The sequence below is a fragment of the Miniopterus schreibersii genome (genome assembly GCF_964146895.1).
Source record: "Miniopterus schreibersii genome assembly, chromosome: 2".
NCBI classification, from domain to species: domain Eukaryota; kingdom Metazoa; phylum Chordata; class Mammalia; order Chiroptera; family Miniopteridae; genus Miniopterus; species Miniopterus schreibersii.
In genome coordinates, this window is record NC_138102.1 from 182,242,747 (window position 1) to 182,264,200 (window position 21,454).

At 40.1% G+C, this 21,454-nt stretch overlaps 1 protein-coding gene across 7 annotated transcripts in view; it reads left to right on the forward strand.

The window, feature by feature from the left end:
* Nucleotides 1-21,454, forward strand: part of TNRC6B (trinucleotide repeat containing adaptor 6B) — a 198,939-nt gene that overhangs the window by 175,670 nt on the left and 1,815 nt on the right. For all 7 annotated transcript variants that reach the window (XM_081128606.1, XM_081128608.1, XM_081128609.1 and 4 more), the window contains 10 exons: nt 3,193-3,324; nt 3,562-3,657; nt 3,828-4,008; nt 10,113-10,250; nt 12,299-12,475; nt 13,767-13,913; nt 14,175-14,270; nt 17,750-17,974; nt 18,416-18,486; nt 21,304-21,443. In XM_081128606.1, the coding sequence (XP_080984732.1) occupies nt 3,193-3,324; nt 3,562-3,657; nt 3,828-4,008; nt 10,113-10,250; nt 12,299-12,475; nt 13,767-13,913; nt 14,175-14,270; nt 17,750-17,974; nt 18,416-18,486; nt 21,304-21,443 (1,403 nt within the window). The remainder of the gene's footprint in view (nt 1-3,192; nt 3,325-3,561; nt 3,658-3,827; nt 4,009-10,112; nt 10,251-12,298; nt 12,476-13,766; nt 13,914-14,174; nt 14,271-17,749; nt 17,975-18,415; nt 18,487-21,303; nt 21,444-21,454) is intronic.

Sequence of the window (21,454 nt, forward strand, 5' to 3'; positions counted from 1 at the left end):
AATTTTTAATTAGTTGGCAACACTCAGTATCTCTGAGAGGATAGAGAGGAAACAGCTAGAACTATTGCTTTAAACCAAAAAACTTTCCAAAATGACAGACTTGATAGGTTAAGTGAAAGTTACTGAGATCTTAGAAGAAAATGAGTTGGTGAACGAAGCATAAGAAACCTGAACTTAGCCTGGCCGGGCATGGCTCAGTGGTTGAGCGTCGACCTAGGATCCAGGCGATCGGGGTTCAATTCCCGGTCAGGGCATATGCCCGGGTTCGGGCTCCATCCCTAGTCGGGGGTGTGCAGGAGGCAACCGATCAATGACTCTCATCATTGATGTTTCTCTCTCTCTCTGTCTCTTTCTTTCTCTCCCTCTTCTTTCCTCTCTCTGAAATCAACAAAGATGTTTAAAAAAATTAAAAAAAAGAAACCTGAACTTAGATGTTTCTAGATTAGAAAGTGTCAAAAGATAGGCAAACGTTCTTGAGAATGTGGCAGAGGCTGACTCCGAAGTCTTAGGAAACTGCCGAACTCACCTCTATTATGCTAGAGCAAGAGGCAGTGGGAAGCCCAGTGGTTCTCCTGATGAAAGCTCTCTGATGACTTTTCAAAGGGAATTTTCAAAAGATGGAAAGTAAGGGAATGCAAGCAAGGATGGATACGTGGAAGAATCCGAGTTGGGGGATTCGAACATAAAATAGACTGAGGGTTGCAAAGAAGTAGGCAGATAAAAAGAGCCTTTTGAGTTTGGTGTGGTGAAATTTGGTGACTGGGAAAGGCGTTTATTTGGACTATTTGTATAATGCTGACTGATTATATGGAAATAAAAATTTTATTGCTTTTGTCTTCTCTGTTAAGAACAAGGATGTTAAACAGAAAAGGTAGGATTCCTTAAATTAGGGAATGTAAATTCTACAGTAGAGAAGGAACTTGTGAAAAGAATTGCGGAGCCCTATCTGTGATCTTTGAAGAATGCTAGGAGTCTTCAAGGGGAGTTTAATGACAACCCCTCTTTGCTGCCCAAATCCTGAAATTTTAAAACAAAAGAAGAAGGCACGTGGGGTCCAAAATACCCCTTTACTACTGAGAAAGCTGATACTGGAGAACGTGAGCTTCCTAATACTGAATTCCAGCTCCCCCAGTAACTGGAACGGGGCCATTCCCTCTGCAGGCTTGCCAACAAGAAGGGGAAGAGGCTGGAGTGTTGTGGCTGTGATAAAGGCTGGTCCCCCTCTGCTGAGCCTCACACCAGAAACGAGAAAGACGCACCCCTTCCCTACAAGGAAGTGAAAAGAATGGGGAAATGTTTAAAACAATTTTTGAAAGAATAGGAAAGTTGCCTAAAGACTGATGAACCTTGTGCCACTTCCAGGGGAAATTCTGCCCTTAGATTATCAGAAAGGTGGGTTTCAAGTACCTGTGCGTAGGAGTCAGGAATCACAGCTTGCTGACGAGTTCTGACCTAGCTCATTTCCTTCATGGTTGGTAAAAACATCTTGGGTTATAAGAACAATACAGTTGTATCTCTGTTTTGACAGGCCATTTGACAAGCTACCTCTTTTTTTAGACAAGATGTAAAAATATAGGCTAAATGCTGAAACAGTTGTGTGGGTTAGTAAATGACTGACAGACTGTTCCCAGGCCGATCAGTTTCAAGGTCGGAAAGGAGTCTTTGGTGGCACGCTACTAGATTATCCTCAGCTCTTCAAGTTCAACATTCTCATCAGTGACCAGATCGGGAAACACAAACTGGGAATAAGAATAATAGGGTAGAAAAGATTTTGATGGGGAGACTGTTATTAAATTAAAATACAGTAGTCACTTAATAGGTATTTATCAAGCATCTCCTATGTGCCATGCACAAAAAGATAAAATGTAAGGTTCTAAGATCAAAGCATAAATTAATAAATTTTTAAAACCCAGGTGCTTAAATATTACACAGGGGAGCAAAACATTTAAAAATATTGTAGGTTTTATTTTTTTATTTTTAAATATTGTAGATTTTAATTGACAATAGGCTTAGTGTGTGAATTGGGAGTTATGATGCAGTCATCAGAGAAACAGATCTTAGGCATTGTTAACAAAAGCATGGCTTTTAACAGAAGGGTTAGGGCCAGGTCTACTCAGTACTGAACTGTTCTGGGAAATGGCTTTCTGTTCTGGGCTCTGCACTGAGAAATTGAATGAGACTCAGGTAAAAAAAAACTAATCTTGTTTAGCCTAAAGATGAGACGCAAGAGGGCTGTAATCATTGTCTCTAGACATTTGTGGAATAAGAACATTTATGGGTTGCATTTCTAAGCATTTGATGTGGATTAACTCATAAAATTCTCAATCAATCACTGAAGTTAATATTATTATTCCAGTTTTGGAGATAAGGAAAATGAAGCTCAGACAGGTTAAGTAACTCACTTGCCCTGAGTTATACACCTAAGAAATGGCAGCCTGCCTCTAGAACTAACTTCTTAACTAGTGTGCTGCTTGCCACTCACAGAAGAGGGATTAAGTTTGTTGTCCTTGGCACCAGCTGATTCACTGGGTTCAGTGAAAGAAAGTGCAGAGAAACAATTCAGGTCAGTTAAAACATCTTAAACAAGCAGTCCAAAAGTGGGAGGGAGTCCTGTCTCTATCCCTAGAGGTTCCTGCAGCCTAGCCTTATTCACTCCTGAAAACCATGGAGAAAGAACCAGCTAAGCCATTTGATCTTCTAGGCTCTTCTCTGCCTCCCTGCAACTCTGAGTGTTTGGTATGAGAAGTCATGAGTTGAAACTTCAGTGTCTCCTGTTTATAGGTTAATTTTTTAAAAATTTTATTTGTGTAACAGAAATACTTTATTTTAAGCATTTATTTAGTAGCTTTATGCGGTTTGATAGAGTTTGTTTTATGGCACATTTTGGGTAATAATTTCTCAGACAAATGTCATATTGTCATTAAAATTTTCAGGTCTTACCAATGTCTTCATGATTGTAAAATTCATCATTTTTGTTGTAGAAAAATTGGAAAGGCTAAGAAAAGAATTTAAAAGCTCATACAATATTACCACTCAGAGATAACCATTGTTAACACTTTCATGTATTTCTACCAATCATATAATATTTTTCAAGGAAAATAATGGCTCTTGCTTTATTAGGATTCTTTTCACACAAAAATAATTTATTTTGGTAAATTCTGGCCGTTCATCTTTTTTTTTTCCCCCCGCTAGGTTTCTGCCTCAATGCTCAAGCAGTTTCCCAACAGTGGCCTGAATCCAGGTCTTTTCAATGTGGGGCCCCAGTTATCTCCTCAACAAATTGCCATGCTGAGCCAGCTTCCACAGATTCCCCAGTTTCAGTTGGTAAGTAGCAGATTTCCCTCCTATAACTAAAAAGGTTATGTACTTTTTCTTTAAGTTGATTTGCTTCATTTTATGTGTGCTCAACTGGGGGTAAATGTGACCAGTAGACCAAGAACTTGGTGGTACTTTCCTCATAGACACTTGACTCAATGATCTGTCCTTCAGCGCACAGACCTCTCAGTGTCCTCATTGAGTCCATGTTAGGAAACTTAGGGCCTCTCTCTTTCCTCCCTGTAGGCATGTCAGCTTCTCTTGCAGCAGCAGCAACAGCAGCAGTTGTTACAGAACCAGAGAAAGATTTCTCAAGCTGTGCGCCAGCAGCAAGAACAACAGGTACAAGGGATTGGGAGGGTCCCTCTAGTGCTCTCTATGAGGAGTGCATTTCTGCCTATCCTCTGATGGCACAAACAAATATGCAATATTTTCCTGTGAAGTTCAGCACATTGGCTTATCGTGTATCTGTTTTCCCTTGGGCCTCCTTGCTCTGGACTGCCCACCTCCAGCTGGCTCGAATGGTGAGCGCACTCCAGCAGCAGCAGCAGCAGCAGAGGCAGCCTAGCATGAAGCATTCGCCATCTCATCCTGTTGGGCCCAAGCCACATCTGGACAACATGGTACCCAACACTCTGAATGTGGGGCTCCCAGACCTTCAAACCAAAGGGCCAATACCTGGATATGGTTCTGGTGAGTTGTCAGTAATAAGAATTACCTTTTTTTAAGCCTGTGATAGGGGTTGGACCTACATTCCCCTCTGTTTTCACAACAGCCATACAAAGTGTAGATAGTCTTATCCCTGTCTTACAGATGAGGTTTTGAGTTATCAAAATCCAAGAGTTTCAATGGGTTTCAGAAGCTTACCACACGATCAATAAATAGCAGAGACAGGGCTCCAACTTCTGACCCCAAAGCAGTCTTTTATACTTATAAATGGCAGTCTGCTCCACCTGAACTAGGAATTTTTAAAAACTGGATTAAATGCTTGTACATGCTATGAGTGCTACATGTGCCTGAAGTTATAATCTATTAAAATATATACAAGTTGAGGTGTTTCACTCGACTGATAAAATTACTTTCTCTTGAAAAAATGAGAACTAAAATTAAATTTATAAGGCAAACTGATGAAATTATTCTGATATTTGTATTTCATTTGATTTAAATAGAATTAGCACAAGTAAGGTTACACCTTTGACATTCATAAAGAATTTGCTGGCAGGCAAACTGTAGCTCTTTCAGAACTGGGGAACATGATGTAAGCAGAAGCCAATCCGTGAGGCAACAGTGATTTAAAAATAAAATTTAAAAATTAAAAAGGTACCACACACCACCATGGGTTTCTTCTCAGATTCACATTTAGATTTTATGTTGATAAAGAAGGTACTCTTCTGTGCAAACTCAAAAACAAGAGTTAGGGAGCCCTGAAACCCATGCTCCTAGGTGACAAAGTGACCCTAGACAAATGACCTTGCTCTTTGCTCTAGTTCTTTGAGGCATCTACTTCCTACTGGGGTGTCCACATGCAGAGAAGAGCAGAGATTTCAAGGACTCATTGATCCTGGATAATTTTAAGGGAGTTAATTTCCAGATTTTTAACTTCCGTCAGCTATAGTCTTGCTTAAAAATGATCCATCTGGGAACTGATTTAAATTCAATCTAACCTTTATACTACTTGACATGAAATGGCAAACTCCACCATCACATATCTTACCAGGACATGCTCATCTGGGTGTAGAACACCAGGGTACCAAGCAAGAAGGCGGCCTCCCATGTTGACAAATGAAGGGAGTTGTTATCCCCTGGGTTTCCAGTCTGCCTTCTTCATCATGTTTTCTATTAAGGATGAAGCTTGACATAAAAACCTGGGTATTTTGGTATGTGCTGAGTTCTGAATTTAGACTCCATATGCGATAATAAAGCAGGGCAATTTTGCTTCTTCCGTCCCTTTTTGTCAAAGAGTACGTAGTTCTCAAAGTAGAGTCCAGTCAGTTCAAAGCAAGGAGAGCATCTGGAAGCTGCAAGCAGCTTTTCCACATGTTTAAGTGCACACGTTCCTTTTGGTTCTTCTCAGTACTCATGCCTAGAGCCTATCTGAGAAAGAAAGGCACCTTCAAACATCTCAAGCATATAGGTTAGTGACACTCTCAAAACACATTTTCACAAAGCGTCAGGTAAAGCCTGTGGATAAACTTCTACGTGATTTCCTTTAGGCTGGGCATACATTAGTCAATTAATTATTAAAGACCTAAAATCATGATGTATTTAGCCCAGTGACACTCAGTTCTCAGAGCAGCTTTAATATTTTCTAGCTCCCACTAAAAAGTAAAATTATATGTTGGCTGAGAATCTGTTAGTTTTTAACAACAGGTATATTTCTTATTTACTAAATATGTAGACCAGCTTTATCATGATGTCTTGTTAGATTAGCAGTGTGATGATTCTCGTCCTAACTATTCCTAATGGCTAAAGGAGCAGAGTTCAGTATATACACATATGTGCATTTACAAAAGAAATCTTCTGATTTTTGTCATACTCCTGTTTTATAAATAACTTAGAAATTTAGCTATGTCTTGGAATCCAAATGAAGCAAGGAGAAAGAACATACTGACTTACTAACTTGTTTACATTTGATAACTTATTGAACAATAGCTAAATTAATTTTATTAGATCTTTATCATATTAATTATAGTCTGACCAGTTTTAGCCTTCCTTACAAGATGCATTTTGTATCATTTTTCTTCATGTATATTACCTTATTTATTTGAATTGAAAAATATATTTTGGTACTGAAAGTAAGGCTTATTTGGCTGCCTGTTTTGAGTAAGATCTGTAGCTATAAAATTTTGATGAAAATATATTTAAAGCTTATACAGAGATTAAATTATTTTCAAAAAAGATTATATGGCAAAGATGTAACAAAATAGTATTTTAATCTTTCTAATGATGAGTGTATCAAACTAAAAAAGATACCTGTGGGTAAAAGTAGCAGGAATAATTAAAAGTATCTTAAGTTTTGCCCAGCGGGGCGTGGCTCAGCGGTTGAGCTTCGGCCTAGGATCCAGGAGATCGTGGTTTGATTCCCATTCAGGGCACATGCCTGGGTTGCGGGCTCCATCCCCAGTTGGGGGCATGCAGGAGGCAGCCGATCATTGACTCTCTCTCATTGATGTTTCTATTTCTCCCTCTCCCTCTCCCTCCCTCTCTCTGAAATCAATAAAGGTATATTAAAAAAAAAAAAGATCTTAAGTTTTGATAAAGCCTCTTTTTTGGTATAATTTCACAAAAGTAACAAGTTGAATGACTTTTGACTGCTTAACTAATTCTTAATTGATTGTTTTTATAAAAGAGATGTTTTTTAAATTCTCAGCTTGTAGCAAAATTGAGAAATATACCTAATTGAATGTCAGATGATAATGACGTATCTAAAAATTATGTTTTAGTATCTACGTTTTAGTGTCAAACCCTGAGGGGAGGGGAATATACTTAAAAAGGAATTAAAAGAAATAAGTGATGTTATATAACAAGACTCCTTTTCCAGTCTGCTTATTCACATAAGATTTCATAGTGCTTATGTCTACAAAAATTTGTAAAATTAGGCATAAGTTATAGTCATTTATAGTAGCTAATCAGGAAACAGTCACTCATCTTAATAGAAAATGCATTGCCAATAAAATTTTATTTTTTATATTTAAAATGTATTGAAACTTAACAATATATGTGGTATACCCAGTAAAAGTAGAGTTATGAATATTACAGGTATTAAAATAGTAGGAGAGTAATTTATATCTACTCTGGGATCATGAATGTGGCAATATCATGTACACGTGGACATGGATTAGAGCTGTTGTGTTCATTGGGCAACTGAGGGTGATTTGTTTCTCTTATAATTTATTGCTTATAATTATTGCAAAAGCAGTAGTTTGTTTTTTAATCTACAATAAAAGGAGTAGCAGAAAATAACAGACAAAGTGAGTGAAAAAGTGATCAATTAAGGACAAGTTCATTTGAGAGTTTCCTCTGTATGGTAAGCTCTAAGCCAAGTGGTACTGATGAACAGATGATGAATTAGGGTGCAGGGAAGCAGGAGAAAGGACAGATAAGATACACAAAGGGTTGTTTTTGTAAAAATGATAAGATGGTAAAAGGGATATACTGGTGAAATGAGTCCCTGGGAAGGCAAGGGGCATGTCTTATCTCTTTGTACCTCAGCTGCTAACACCAAACCTGGCACAAATTAGGCTTTCCATAAATATTCATTAAACGGAACTAAATGGTTTGTTTGATTTGAATTAAAGTGTGGGTGAGCTGGAGAATTACAGGGAGGCTACTGGGTGGACTGAGCAAGTTTGGTTTTAATGAAATAGCAAGTATGATAAAGTCAGTGTTCTCCTGGGATTGGAGATATGATAGCTCATAAATAGCCCAGAGGTCACAAGTGGTGTGCCCCCTGCTTTCTGTTCAAGCAGCCACTAGCGCACAGCGCTCCAGAGTCCCTTCCCTCCAGAGCTGGTGAATGCGTTCTGTATCCTGATGTCATGCCAACTGCTGTGTGGCATCAAGAAAGACACAGAGTCCGTCCAGCCTTGCCCTGGTGTTTATCCTGTCATGGTTTTGGGTTTGTAGGGTAAACCTTTCAAGGCAGTTTTATCTTGTATTCTTCCTCTCGCCCCTTTAATTTTTTTTTCCTGACCAAACCTTGTTACTTAGTTGTGGTGCTGCCACATTTTGGTGGCATTTGATCCCCAAGTTTCTAATGAGCATGATTCCCACTTTAATTATGGTTCAGACGGATTCCTCAAACACTCCCCTCTACCAAGATTTATAACTCTTATTAATTTTCTACACTTCATGTGTCACAAAAGCACTCTAAACAGCTGAAATTTAATATCTTTTACTCACTAGGTTTTAGAGAAATTTTAGAGCAGCTTTAAAGAAAATTAATGTGTAAGGAATGGTTCCTTATCCTCTTACTAACCCCTGCATTCTTGTTTTAATCTTCACCAGAGTCCTGGGTTATTTTCAAAAGCTCTTTCCCAGTGACTGGAACCAGCTTTCAGATGGCCTGGAATCCAGCACCTTGGGCTGGTTTTCTCTGTCAAAGGTGTAGGTGTAATTTGCCCAAGGAGTAACACGCTTAGGCCATTAAAGCTTATGTCAGAGAAAGCCTTGTTCCTTTCAACTTCCTGCCCTCCAGTCTCATTTCAGCTCAGCTACATAAGACAAAGAAGAAAATATCTTAAACCCCTCTTTTAAAAAGCTTGTTTAATTTGGAATAGTTCCAGCTCATACCAGTGATTTCTGCTCTCTGCCCTTCAGTTAGTTGGACTAGTGAAGTCAATTACAAGCAGTGTGAAGGAACAGAGTTCTTTATATTTATAGGAGCATTTTGAACGTAGGTCAAGAGGGTGTTAGAAATGGACTTGAACTTGATTTATTATGCATTTGTAAAGCTATACCTGCCAACTAGGAGAAGCACAGGGGAGAAAAACATGACCTGGACCCTCAGAGGAGTTTGGATAGATGGTACTTCGGGGCCAGTAAGACATCAGCAGATGGCAGGAGGGTAGAATGGACACTGCGCAGAGCCGGGCCTGGCCAGAGCTGCACGTTCTAGAGGAAGAAGAGATGGGTGTTTGGCTCCTTCAGCCACCTGAGCTTTGCCATGGTGGGAGCCCTGGTCACCTCTCTGGGTTGCTACACTTACTATGGCTCTTAATGGTCTCTGGTTTTTCTTTGGTCTTTCCCTTCACTGTTTCATTTCTTTATTTTAGTCCTTTATTTTACTTTTATGAGAATCAGTTTAAACGATATTAAGTACATTCGGATCCAAAATGGATGGCGGACCTTGTGAGACTCCAACAACAAGCCTCTCACTTTAGCTTCCACCTGTCCAGCCCTGTGCAGTGGAAAACATTACCCACCAAAAGTTGTGAAAAGCCTGACACCTGAGGCTTACCTGGGGCCTCATGGCAAAGTAAACTATGAACCTCTTACTAATATCCTATTCAAGCTTTGGGGTCTTCATTACTGCATAAAAACTTTTTTCAAATTGATCTCTCAAGATTCTGTCCTGACCTTCATCTACCCCATTCTCATATTGCCAATTCTCTTTCTAAAATACAAACCTAGTTATCTCTCCCTCGCTTGTTTAACGTTTTACCTCCTGTCTTAGAGGAAAAAGTCCAAACTCCTTTACCTGATATATAACAACCCTGCATGACATGACTCTTCATTTCTCCCCCATCTCCTGCCACTCTGCCCCACTTCATCCATAGTTAGCCAAGCACTGGAATCACGTTGGACTCTCAGCATTCCTTAAATATTGTCATGAGTTAGAGCTTTGTACTTGGTTTCCCTGACTTACGTACCTATCCTAGCCCTAGATCAAATGTCCCTTCTTCTGCAAAGCCTTTCCTCCCCTCAAACCCTTACCACAACCTCGTAGCTGCTCTTATTCCATATTAGTTTGATGTGTGGACACCTCCATTTCAGTTGGAGAATCACTGGCCCCAACATTCTATCTGGCACAGATGTTAGCTAAACTAACATGTGAGTGAGATGGTCCTAGTTGCATGGCAGTCATACACATTTTCATACCTTAACAGAGGCATTATGTTTTTAGCAGGCAAGAGCCAAGATCAGCATTTTGAATTAAAATATCTATTTCTGAGTGAAATTCCTTGTGAATTAGTATTTAAGTTACAAATGAAGCTGTTCATGGGTTCTGCCTCAGAACTCTTGTTACTGATACTAGAAATTTATAGAAAGGCATAAAATGTGATTCTCTGTTTTAGGATTCAGCTCTGGCGGCATGGACTACGGCATGGTTGGTGGGAAGGAGGCTGGAACAGAGTCTCGCTTTAAACAGTGGACCTCCATGATGGAGGGACTGCCCTCCGTAGCCACACAGGAAGCCAATATGCACAAAAATGGTAAGAGCAAGCAAGGAAGCATGAGTTGGAGCTCTTCTGACCCTCAGCAGTGTCCTGTAAAATTATTTTAAAGTGTGGGTTTTTAGCTTTATCTTAGCAAGCCTCTTGATTTCCCCTCCCCAAAATTTTATGATCACCTATGAAGGAAGATTGTGTTTATTTTCCAAATTATAAGAAACTTAAAATGCTAGTTCTAATTAAAGAAAGCAGAATTTCCCACCTGCAATGGGATGGGATGGAGGGAAGTGGAAGTGAACTTAAGCACCCGTTAAGGTAAAACTTTACCTAATGAACTGGCTGAGAAAACAGCATCAGGTTTTTTTAGATGCAGATCACAACTTTTTTGAACTTTCCACAAAGCTTTCTTGTTCTTTATGAATTACAGGGTCTGCTGCACAGCAATTGAGGGCATTCCAGGCTTTGGTTATAAACGTGGGTCAGCCCTTCATCTCCATAATTCCCTATAAGAGCCTCCATTTCCCTGTAAGACAGATACAAGGTCTTGGAGTCTTCCTTCAGCCTTTGTTTGAATGTTTGTTTAAATTGACAGTAATTCGCTTGGACTCAACTCCTATCTATGAGAATCAAGTATAAATAGGTGGGGACTGCTACTGCCGCAGCTCCCCGGCAGGCCTCAGCCCCATCAATCTAAAGCCTTCCAGGGTTCCTTTATAAGCCACTCTTTAAAATGTGCCCATCCAGAGGCTGCTCAAGTGGCCACTTGGAGTTCTCTGCCTGCTACCCCAAAGCATTGTCGTTTGATTTTCTGGCACAAAATCAAGAACGATTTGTAGAAGCTATAAGATCTGTTTTTGAACTCAGTAATCCAAGCTCAACATCCATAGTTTCTGGCACTTACACTGCTTCCTTCCCCAAAGACATGATAGGTGCATGACAATAAATACAAAATGGCATGTAGAGGATATCTCGAAGGGAAAATAGCCACTTGCCTTTTTAGAGCTCACCGATGATACCTTCCCCATTGCCTCGGCAGCCCCCAAGAGAATCGAGCTGCTCATGTTGCACTTCACTGTGCTTGCCTGCCCTTGAATCAGATTTCTTCCAGAGGCTCCAGAAAGTCAGCGACTTGTTAGCTGAGCATAGAGGTAGTTTTGGTGATACTCCTGCTAGGCGAAACCGGGCTCTTTTAATCGACGTGCGTGCAGATACATTGCCTCAGGGCCAGCTTTACCAGTTCGTACTAGGGCCCTAAGAATGGCGTGTAGGATTTGTTTGAGGGAAAGGTAGGGTGGTGTCTCACAGTGCTGGTATTTTTATGTAAAGTAAGGCTCACTTTTTGTTAGTTTAAGGGAATTTTAAGCTGCTCAGCTTTTTCCTGCCTCGTGGCATATAAAATGTATGAAGCGGGCACTGACAAAACCGCTGAAATGCTCTCAGGAAAATGCTTACAAAGGATTTGCTGTTCTTCGTGTGTGGGGCCATGGGTCCCAGAGCTGCGGAGCTCACTGCTGGCCTTGTGCTGGCAGAGACCCTGGGCAGGAATTCCATCTCATTGCTTTGGAATTTAAAGCAATTGCAGATGCTTTTCTCTCCAGTGGATTTCCCCTCCTTTGTATTGCTTCTTCCAGAGAAACTAGTCTGATCAGCACTGAAGAACTTGGGTGGCTATCGTCGGTACAAATGTAGTTAAAAACCTTCTTACATGCTGCAAATTGTTGAGTTTTTATTATTTCTCATTCTTGAGTCATTAGTATAGAAACTGTGGGGATAATGGTATGATTCGTAGTTTATGAAAGTTCAGTTAACGTCGTAAGACCATAGAATTTTAAAACCGAGAGGAACAGTCAAGAATGAAAATGGTGCTGTGTGCATGCGTAAGAAACTGAAAGGTGAAATGAATTTTTCATGGTCACTCCACTTACCGATTATATGCTGTTCTTGAGTGTGACCTCTCATTCTAATACTGTTTTTGCTATATAAGCTTCACAATTCTGTATTTGGTTGAGTTTCTCTAAATAAAAAGTTGACAAGTTCTGTTCACAGGAGTCCTTACCAGGTGTGAATTTATTTCCTCTCTCTCTTGTCAGGCGCTATAGTGGCCCCTGGTAAGACCCGCGGAGGCTCACCATACAACCAGTTTGATATCATCCCAGGTGACACACTGGGTGGCCATACGGGTCCTGCTGGTGATAGCTGGTTACCTGCCAAATCTCCTCCAACAAATAAAATCGGAAGTAAATCCAGCAATGCCAGTTGGCCTCCAGGTATTGTCCAGGAAGTGTTTTTTCTGGGATATCGTTTGTTTTTTAATTGTTAATTTCAGATTCTGAACAGATTATTTTTGCCACCCACTTTACTAAGTCACCCACTTTCATTTTTTCATTTAGTAATTACAGTCTGATAAAAGCAGGAGTGCTGTGCAGTGGGGAGATAGAAAATTTTCAGTAGATAGGGTCTCTGCTCTGTAGCATTCAGGCAGGAAGGTAAGGTGTTGACACTGATCACCTACAAGGTAGTTACTGTGTGATAGATAATGCACGAACTTGGATACGCTGAAGGAAATCAGAGGAGGGGAACCTGGGGATAAAAGTAGGTGACTTGGAGCCAGGACTTGGCATGCATTCGTCATAGGATGCCTTGTAACCTGGGTTCTTCAGAAATATCCATTGAATTGATTTATTTTTAAAGCAAGTATTTATTATCAGTTAGGTTCCAGGTTCACAGTAGTGAGTGAATGACAATATTTGTTACTCTTTTTCTTTTCTCTCCCTCCTTCTCTCTCTCTCTCTTTTTTGATACAGATAACCTGTTTTCATTGTAGAAAACCTTTTTAATATAGTAAGCAAAAATTAAAATATTTGGTATATATCCTTCTAAATGTCTCTGTATACAGTTATATTTATGATAAGAATATGTAGGCTGTTGACTATATAATGCATATTGCTTTCCCTCATCATGATTAGAAAAGTAAAAGGTTTATTAACACTATCACATAGCTTTAAATATGATTTAAATGAACCAATAAAAAATTGTAAACACTTATTTATACATATTCCAGGCTTTTTCATGATAAGCCAAATTATTCATGTTGATTTTCCCTGCACGTAGTGGTCATTTGTATTGTTTCCTTTTGTGCATCTGAGCCAATTCCTGTGAGATAAATGGGAGCAGTCACTGATCTCCAGGGTAAATTTTCTCCCAGTTCTTGTCCTAGATGCCTGAACAGTTCTGTGAGCACCAGACCACTTATCCTGCCTCCCTGCCCTCAGGCCTGAATTTCCTGGGAGCAGGAAGAACAGGTTCTGGGACTAGGCACTGATGAGCTCTGGCATCAAGTTCACAGCCATAGAGAGACAGAAGGTTGACATGTTGTGATAACACAAAGGTGTTGCTGGCAGAGTGACTGACTTTTTTTTTTTTTTTTACTGATGAAAATCTGAAATAAAATAGATTGAGTAATTAGACTTTTTACAGATCTATTTCTTATATCAAAAAATAACTTATACCATTTTTTGAACACCCTTCTACCCCTAATACTTGTTGTTCTTCTCTCAGAATTCCAACCAGGAGTGCCATGGAAAGGTATCCAAAACATTGACCCTGAATCTGATCCCTATGTCACCCCAGGAAGTGTGCTGGGGGGTACAGCCACATCTCCCATTGTAGATACTGACCACCAACTTCTGCGGGATAACACCACAGGTAAATAAGTCAGACATCCCTTGTGTTGATTCAGCACCCAACATCTTCAAATTTATCAACCTGTGGTTTCATTTATACTTGCTATTATCATTATCTAATAATTTAACCAGAAAACACAAGAACATAAATCTTTTTACATTTATTTTTTAAATATATTTTGTTCACCCTTCTATTGAAAGTTAAATAAACTTTAAAGTTTCACTTGTTATACTGACGTTTATCTGCAGTATTTTCATCTTGTTTTTCATCTGTTACTCAAAGGGTCTAATTCTTCCCTCAACACCTCGCTGCCTTCACCTGGTGCCTGGCCCTACAGTGCCTCTGACAACTCCTTTACCAACGTTCATAGCACTTCAGGTATGAGTGTGACTGATCTGTTTCCTTTTGGTTAGCGCTTTTCAGGTTCTCTTTTACAGAGGAAATTGGCATTTCTTTCTTTTCTTTTTTTTTAATCTTCACCCAATCTCATTGCTTTCAGAGAGAGTGGGAGGGAGGGGGGAGATCGAGAGAGAACATCAATGTGAGAGAATCATTGATTGGTTGCCTCGTGCACTTGCCCCGACCGGGGCCGGGAATCAAGCCTACACCCGAGGTATGTGCCCTTGGCCGGAATCAAACCCGGGACCCTTCGGTCTAAGGGTTGACACTCTAACCACTGAGTCAGACCGGCTAGGGTGGCATTTATTTCTTAAGGAATACTTTTATAGTAGTTGAAGAGCATAAGTCAGTGTAGATGGAGGCACAGTTCTTGTATTGGCCATGTCCTCAAGGAGCTTCCAGTGTCAGAGAGGCAGGATGAGACACATACAGCTTTAGGACAAGGCAGATGGTGACATAATTGCAGGAAGCTGTTGGTGTTGAGAGGGCAGAGATTATATGCTGATGGCACAAGTGCTTTTCTTTTGACCAATCTGCCAAGAGAATCGAGAGCCCTGGGAAGAACCAGGTAAGTCCAGGTGGTTATTCCTTCAGCAGCCAATTATAGCTTGCTTTTCTCTAAAATCCTTCCACTTACAGACAAAGGCTAAGGGCATCCCTGGCCAGGTAGCTCAATTGGCTAGAGTGCTGTCCCGATACACCAAGGTTGCAGGTTCGATCCTCAGTCAGGGCACATACAAGAATCAACCAGTGAATGCATAAGTAAGTGGAACAACAAATCCATGTTTCTCTCCTGCTCCCTCCCCCTCTCTCCCTTTTCTCTTTCTAAAATCAATAAATAAGAATTTAAAAAAAAAAAAAAAAAAAAGGCTGAGTAAGGGCAGATGGCCAAGGGGAAAAAAAGGACCTTTATTAATTCTACCAACATTTATTGAGTTCCTTTTTTTGTTGTTTTGTTTTTTGGGGTTTGGGGGGAAGACAATAGGGAATGGAAGTTAATAGATATAATAGAGCCTTTGAAGTCACTCAGTTAACACAGTGCCTTACAGATTGGAAGACAAATTTTTAGTAATTGGCACTTTGGTCTTGCGAAAATTGGACCTTAAACCATTAAAGTCATAAAGGCTTCTGTTCTTTGTCCAGGCAAAAGTAAATAAAACAAAACCTTAGCTACCTACTAAGGCACTGCAGGTTAATGACCTTACTAATTGTCTTCTGTTTTTTTTCTTTCCATCTACCTCTGTATCATCTCAGCAGTGCAATAATCTATCATTTATTGAATGCTCCTGCAAACCAGGCAGCATACTAAGCCTTCAGCATGAATTTTTTTAAAACAGTAATGACTTATTTATTTCTAATGACTCAGTGGATCAGAAGTCTGGGCAGGGCCTAGTTGGCAGTTCTTCTTTTGCAGCTGGGGTCAGCTGGGGTGTCTCATGAAGTTACAGTCGATGGCAGCGGGACTGAACTGGAAGGCTTCACTCAGAAGTCACCTGTTCAGCTCCCCAGTGTGCCCTCTCTCACTTCATGTGCTGCCTCATCACTCAGTATTTTATCTCGAGCTTCTTTTTTTAAAATTGAATTTATTGGAATGACTTACATTCGCAAAACTATACAGGTTTCAAGTGTACAACTCAATAAAACATTATCTGCACACTGCATGGTGCGCTTATAGCCCCAAGCAAAGTCTCTTTCTGTCCCCATTTTACCCCCTTTGCCCGCCTCCACCTACCCCCCAGCTATTACCACATTGTTGTCAGTGTGAATTCAGTGGGTTTTTTTTTCTTTTTAAGATTTTTTTCTACTGAATTTATTTATTTATTTATGTATGTATGTATGTATATACGTATGTTTTTAGGGAGAGAGAGAAAGGAAGAGGGAGGGGGGAGAGAAACATTGGTATGATAGCCAGACATCAATCAGCTGCCTCCTGCATGCCTCCTACTGGGGATCAAACCAGCAACCTTTCAGTGCACAGGACAATGCCCAACCAACTGAGCCATACCAGCCAGGGCTCAGCATGAATTTTTATCCTACCTTCACTAAAGTCTATGGGGAGGTCCTGGTGTTAACCCATTTTGTTGATGAAGAAACCGAGGTTCAAAGAACTGATATAACTTGCTTCAAATCCCTGAATGCATGTGTAAAGGAACCAACTCAGTATTTCATGCTTCTACCTTACATTATACTTTTATAGGACTTTTTCCTTACATGTAAAAACTCATTCTCACCTAACTCTTTTGTTCGTATAACTGCCCATATCTCAGGTTGATCTGTTTGTCTACAATTGGACATTCACCTGAGAGATGACCCAAGAATCGCCCCAGATATGTCTAAAACTGAACATATACTGTCCCACTTCCAAAATTATCTTTCCTTTTTAACTAAACTATTTTTCTTAGTGATGCTCCCATGTATCACTAAGTCACAAAATCTCAGCATTTTATCGCTCTTTCATTTCTCCCTTGCTCTCTAGATCCAAGCAGTGATGGTGTCCGCACATGGTTTAGTCTGTCGTCGTATCTCTCTTAATCCATGTCTTCTGTTCCATTCTGTTTGCTGTCACCCAGGTTTTAGACCCTAGCTTAAACACTACATACTGAATCTACTGCAAAACCTACTGTTACTATCTTAATCAGTCCCCCAGCCTACCTTTATGGCCTCCTTTACCTCTCTGCCCCTGTGAAATGTCGTTCAGCCAGAATTGGGAGAAAACATATTTGGTATAGAAAGGGTATAAATTGAACCTTTGTTTATATTTTCCAGTTTCTCTGAGCTCATCTTTTTATGTAAATCCTTCAAGACCTGTCTTTGCAAAGCCTTTGCTGACAGCCCAGCATTGTCTTTCTCCTGTGTTTTGAACATATGTGGTGTTCCGTGGGGTCACCAATTTTGTTGTTCATCTGTTCTGTCTTCCCACGTGACTTTGAAGTTCTTGAGAATAACTGCTTATATTACCCACTAGTGTCTTAAAGCATAGTAAGCCCTTAGTGAATATTTGTTGATTGTATTTTTTAAAATGTGTTTGAATGTTAATATCTAATATTCTGGATCGAGAAAAATGTCATTTTCTAATGTACTTTCCATTAAGTCAATAAGTATTTCTAGAATATTTCAGTTCTGCTAGGTTCACATTCTGTATCTGAAAGACTAACGGCTTCAGGAATACTTTCCTTGAATTTATCTTCCCTTTCAGGTTGTGTTTAGTTAAGAAAGCAGTGGGGAATTAGTTACCTTATTAAATCTTTAGTCCATTTGTTAATTTGTCAATTCAGAGTAATAGTCCTTGACAATTTTATATATAATAAGCTCAAAAAACAATATTTTTTTGTATTGCTTTTAAAATGCATACTTGCTATTTTTAGAAATAAATATATGTGTGTGTAAGTCCAAAATTTATGTGTATTTGGTGCAAAGATGACCTATCTAACCTTACTCCTTCCTCAATTTTCTTACAGCAAAGTTCCCTGATTACAAATCAACATGGTCCCCAGATCCCATAGGACACAACCCCACTCATCTCTCCAACAAGATGTGGAAAAACCATATTTCCTCAAGGAACACTACACCGCTGCCCCGCCCGCCTCCTGGTCTGACCAACCCCAAACCATCATCTCCCTGGAGCAGCACAGCACCGCGATCAGTCAGGGGGTGGGGGACACAGGACTCACGGCTTGCCTCCGGTGAGAAGGATCTGCCTAAAGGAGCATCACTGTTCAAACACAAGGGTCTTACGTTAACACAAATGGTGAAGACAAGATGAAGTCTTCACCAGAGAGGAAATTCAGGTTGGCTGGTAGAGGAAAAAGTATCTCTTGAGTGGAAAATTGCAGTCAGGGTAAGGCAAAGGGACCCAAGAACCCCCAAGGTACTGATGGAATAAAAGTGACAGCAAAGTGAGAGCTCTAGGAGGAAAATGTTGTCTTGTAGAGAAGACATAAGAGTGCATAGGGATCAGGGTCTAAGAGAAGAGAGCTGGCTACTCAGTGACAAGATAAAGGTCAGAGTGAGATGGAAAAGAGAATGATTTATACAAGCAGAGAAGCAGCATGTGGGCTCTATGAAAATGTTTCTCACTCATGCCTTTAATGCTTCTTTCTCATCTGTTTTTTGGTTGCTTACAGCCTCTACCTGGAGTGATGGTGGTTCAGTTCGTCCTAGTTACTGGCTGGTTCTTCACAATCTCACTCCACAGGTAACCATGCTGTCTTTTGATTTTCTACATGGGACTTAATTGTGTTAAGAGAGAGAAACTCAGATGTAGGAAGACACGAAAACTCATGTATTTCCTGTCACTGCAGAGGGGTCCAGCCTGCAAGGGTGTGTCTCCTCACCCAAGGCTCAAAGCCTACTGCTGAATGGGGGATGTTGGCCACTCAGCTTCACGCCTGCCTTCATGGTGATGTTAACACGGGCAGTTTATAAAATAGTGACAGTGGGGCATTATTACCTGGTGAATTCTGTTTAGCAGAGATAACTTGCTATGTAGATCTGCCTGTGAGAATCTAGAACTTAAGTGGGAGATGGCTGTTTAAGTGTTTTAACCACATGCAAAAAACGTTACCTATTTTTATGTTGGTAATCAAAGACTTGAGGCTCGATATTAACTGTTTTCCTGCTTCATTAATAATTAATCATCTACCTCTGCAGAAGGAATGTGTCTATCTCATAGCTTAACTACCCGGTGGGTACTTCTGATTTTCTCTCTGTTACCCTCTTTGTAGATCGCATTACTCATTTCCATCATCAGAACATGCCCACAGGGTTGTTTGTACTGTAGTGGGACTTCATTTGTACCAAAGCTCCCTCTCTTCACACTGGTCGCTTGGTAACTGACATATTTGCAGCAGCGTTATGTGAACCCATCGAAACTGAGCCCATAACTTTCATTTGGACTTGCCAGCACAACCTTTACAGCACCTTGTTAAAAGGGATCAGTTATGCCTCCCTGCCTTTGACACACAGAATGATTTGTCTAGCATTTAATTCATAAACGGGTTCCTGTACACTTTACTAAGCTAGCACTTTCCATAGTGGTTCTCATGGGATATTAGTAGGTGTCTGGCCTAATATGTTTGAACTGTATACTTGGTTAAATAAAATTAAGCAGGTTTCTTCACTATGAGACTTTTTAGTTCCTTTAATATGCTAACATGTATTTATGATGATCCTCTGTGGGGAAATATATTTGCCCAGTGAACCCATTTGAGGGGAGTAAAGCCAGGGCTTGTATTTCATGGTACATGTTTAGAATGGCAGTTTCCTAAATACAGTTAACATGAGAAGGAGTCTGGATTGGTTCTTAATCTCTGTAACTAATAACTCAGCTAAAAGCCCCAGGTTATTTAGCTAACAGTTGACTGAAACATGAATATTTTCTGTAACCATTCTCAAAACTATATCTTTCTCATTATTTCAAAGCAGTCACACTGTGTGGTGGGTATAGTGTGGTTAGGATGAGAGAAGGGGTACACTGTATTGAAATGAGCCTGGGCAAGCCAACCAGCTATTCACTTCTGTTTTATAATGTGAAAAATAGTACGTACATCTATATGTGTATGTAAAAAGAATATAGGGGTTGGCTGTGTTTGTATTAGAAAGGATTCATTAATTTTAAAGATTAACAGTGCCTAACAGCAGACTCATCTCAGTTGTAGCTTAAAAGAAGGTTATAAGGTCAAATCCTTGGGACCTGGATAAATTTACCTTTTATTACCTAAATTTGTTTAAAAGACGTCTGTCCTGAAAAATCACTAGTGGCCTACACTGATATGCTTCTGTAGACAATTGTCACTTTAAAAACTGCTAAGAGCTGTTTCTCCAATCATTTTCTATAAAGAACTGTGGGGAAACTGCCAGTTTCATCCCGCAGGGTTTCCATGGTAAAACCACAGAATGTTTCCACTGCTGCCGCCAATAGCACAACTTTTGAAGGCTCTTCCAATAGTAATCTGTTCACTTCCAAAGAAATGAACTGAAATGTTGGACTGAGCAGCTTAAATAAACATAGTTGAGATCTTGATACAAATAAATTAATCGGAGTGAATAAACAGATTTGTTCATTTAAGTCATAGGGAGGGCAGTTATCCCCAATCACTGGACATCTTAGTGGTGAGAGTCTGGCTAAGGTAAGCAGCTATAACTTTTGGTCCCATTTGCAGCAGGCAGCAGAGGACAGAGAAGCAGGTAGAATCAGTCTCACCTTAAGATGGCCAAAAGGAGTAAGAGGACATGGGAGTAGTCTGTGAGCTGGGGCAGCCAGCAGTGCTCTTAAGTCAGGTGGGAACATCAGCTTTTGAGCGTGTACACCCCTAAAATCATTTAGTCTGACCCTGCCAACACAGCCACAGGCGGGACTTGAAATTCAATAAATCTAGAAGCTTTTTTCATAGCTAATTTTTAAGTTGATAATTTTGTATGGCCCTTGAATGATGCTATAAATATCCAAATGGCCCTTGGCAGAAAAAAGGTTCCCCATGCCTGCTCTAAATCATCAGATGGTTAGCAGTGCTTTTCTTGTTTGTGGCTTCCTCTCTAGCTCTTTGTGAGATTGTTAACTGGGGAAGTGGAAGAATACTACATTAGTAATGATGCTGAGAACGTTGCATGTTTTCTTAAACTCTTATTTGTGTAGCATCTTATTTCTGCTTTTTAAAGCTCTACAAATCAGCACATGTTCACATGTTTGCCTCTTAAAGAATATAGACCATGGGTTGAATCATTTATTTTTGTTTTGAGCTGCATTTGTGCAAACTTTTTTATTTGCAAAATGGTCACATTAGATCTCAGCCCAGTGCTTTGAATATCTTAAAATTTCCTTTTAAGACCTCTGTGTTCAATGCACTCTTTCCTTACTTAGAGTTCTTCATTCATCCCTCCCAGACTTACTTAGTACTGATACTATTATTTACAAACCAGAAGCCCGTCTCATTCTCATATGTAAAAAAGGTCACTTGACTTCCTTTCACACACCCCCCCCCAGATTTTACCTCACGAATGTCTTACTCCTTAGATTGATGGGTCAACCTTGAGAACCATCTGCATGCAGCATGGCCCACTGCTGACATTCCATCTGAACCTAACCCAGGGCACCGCCCTGATCCGATACAGCACCAAACAGGAGGCGGCCAAGGCCCAAACTGCACTGCACATGTGAGTATCTA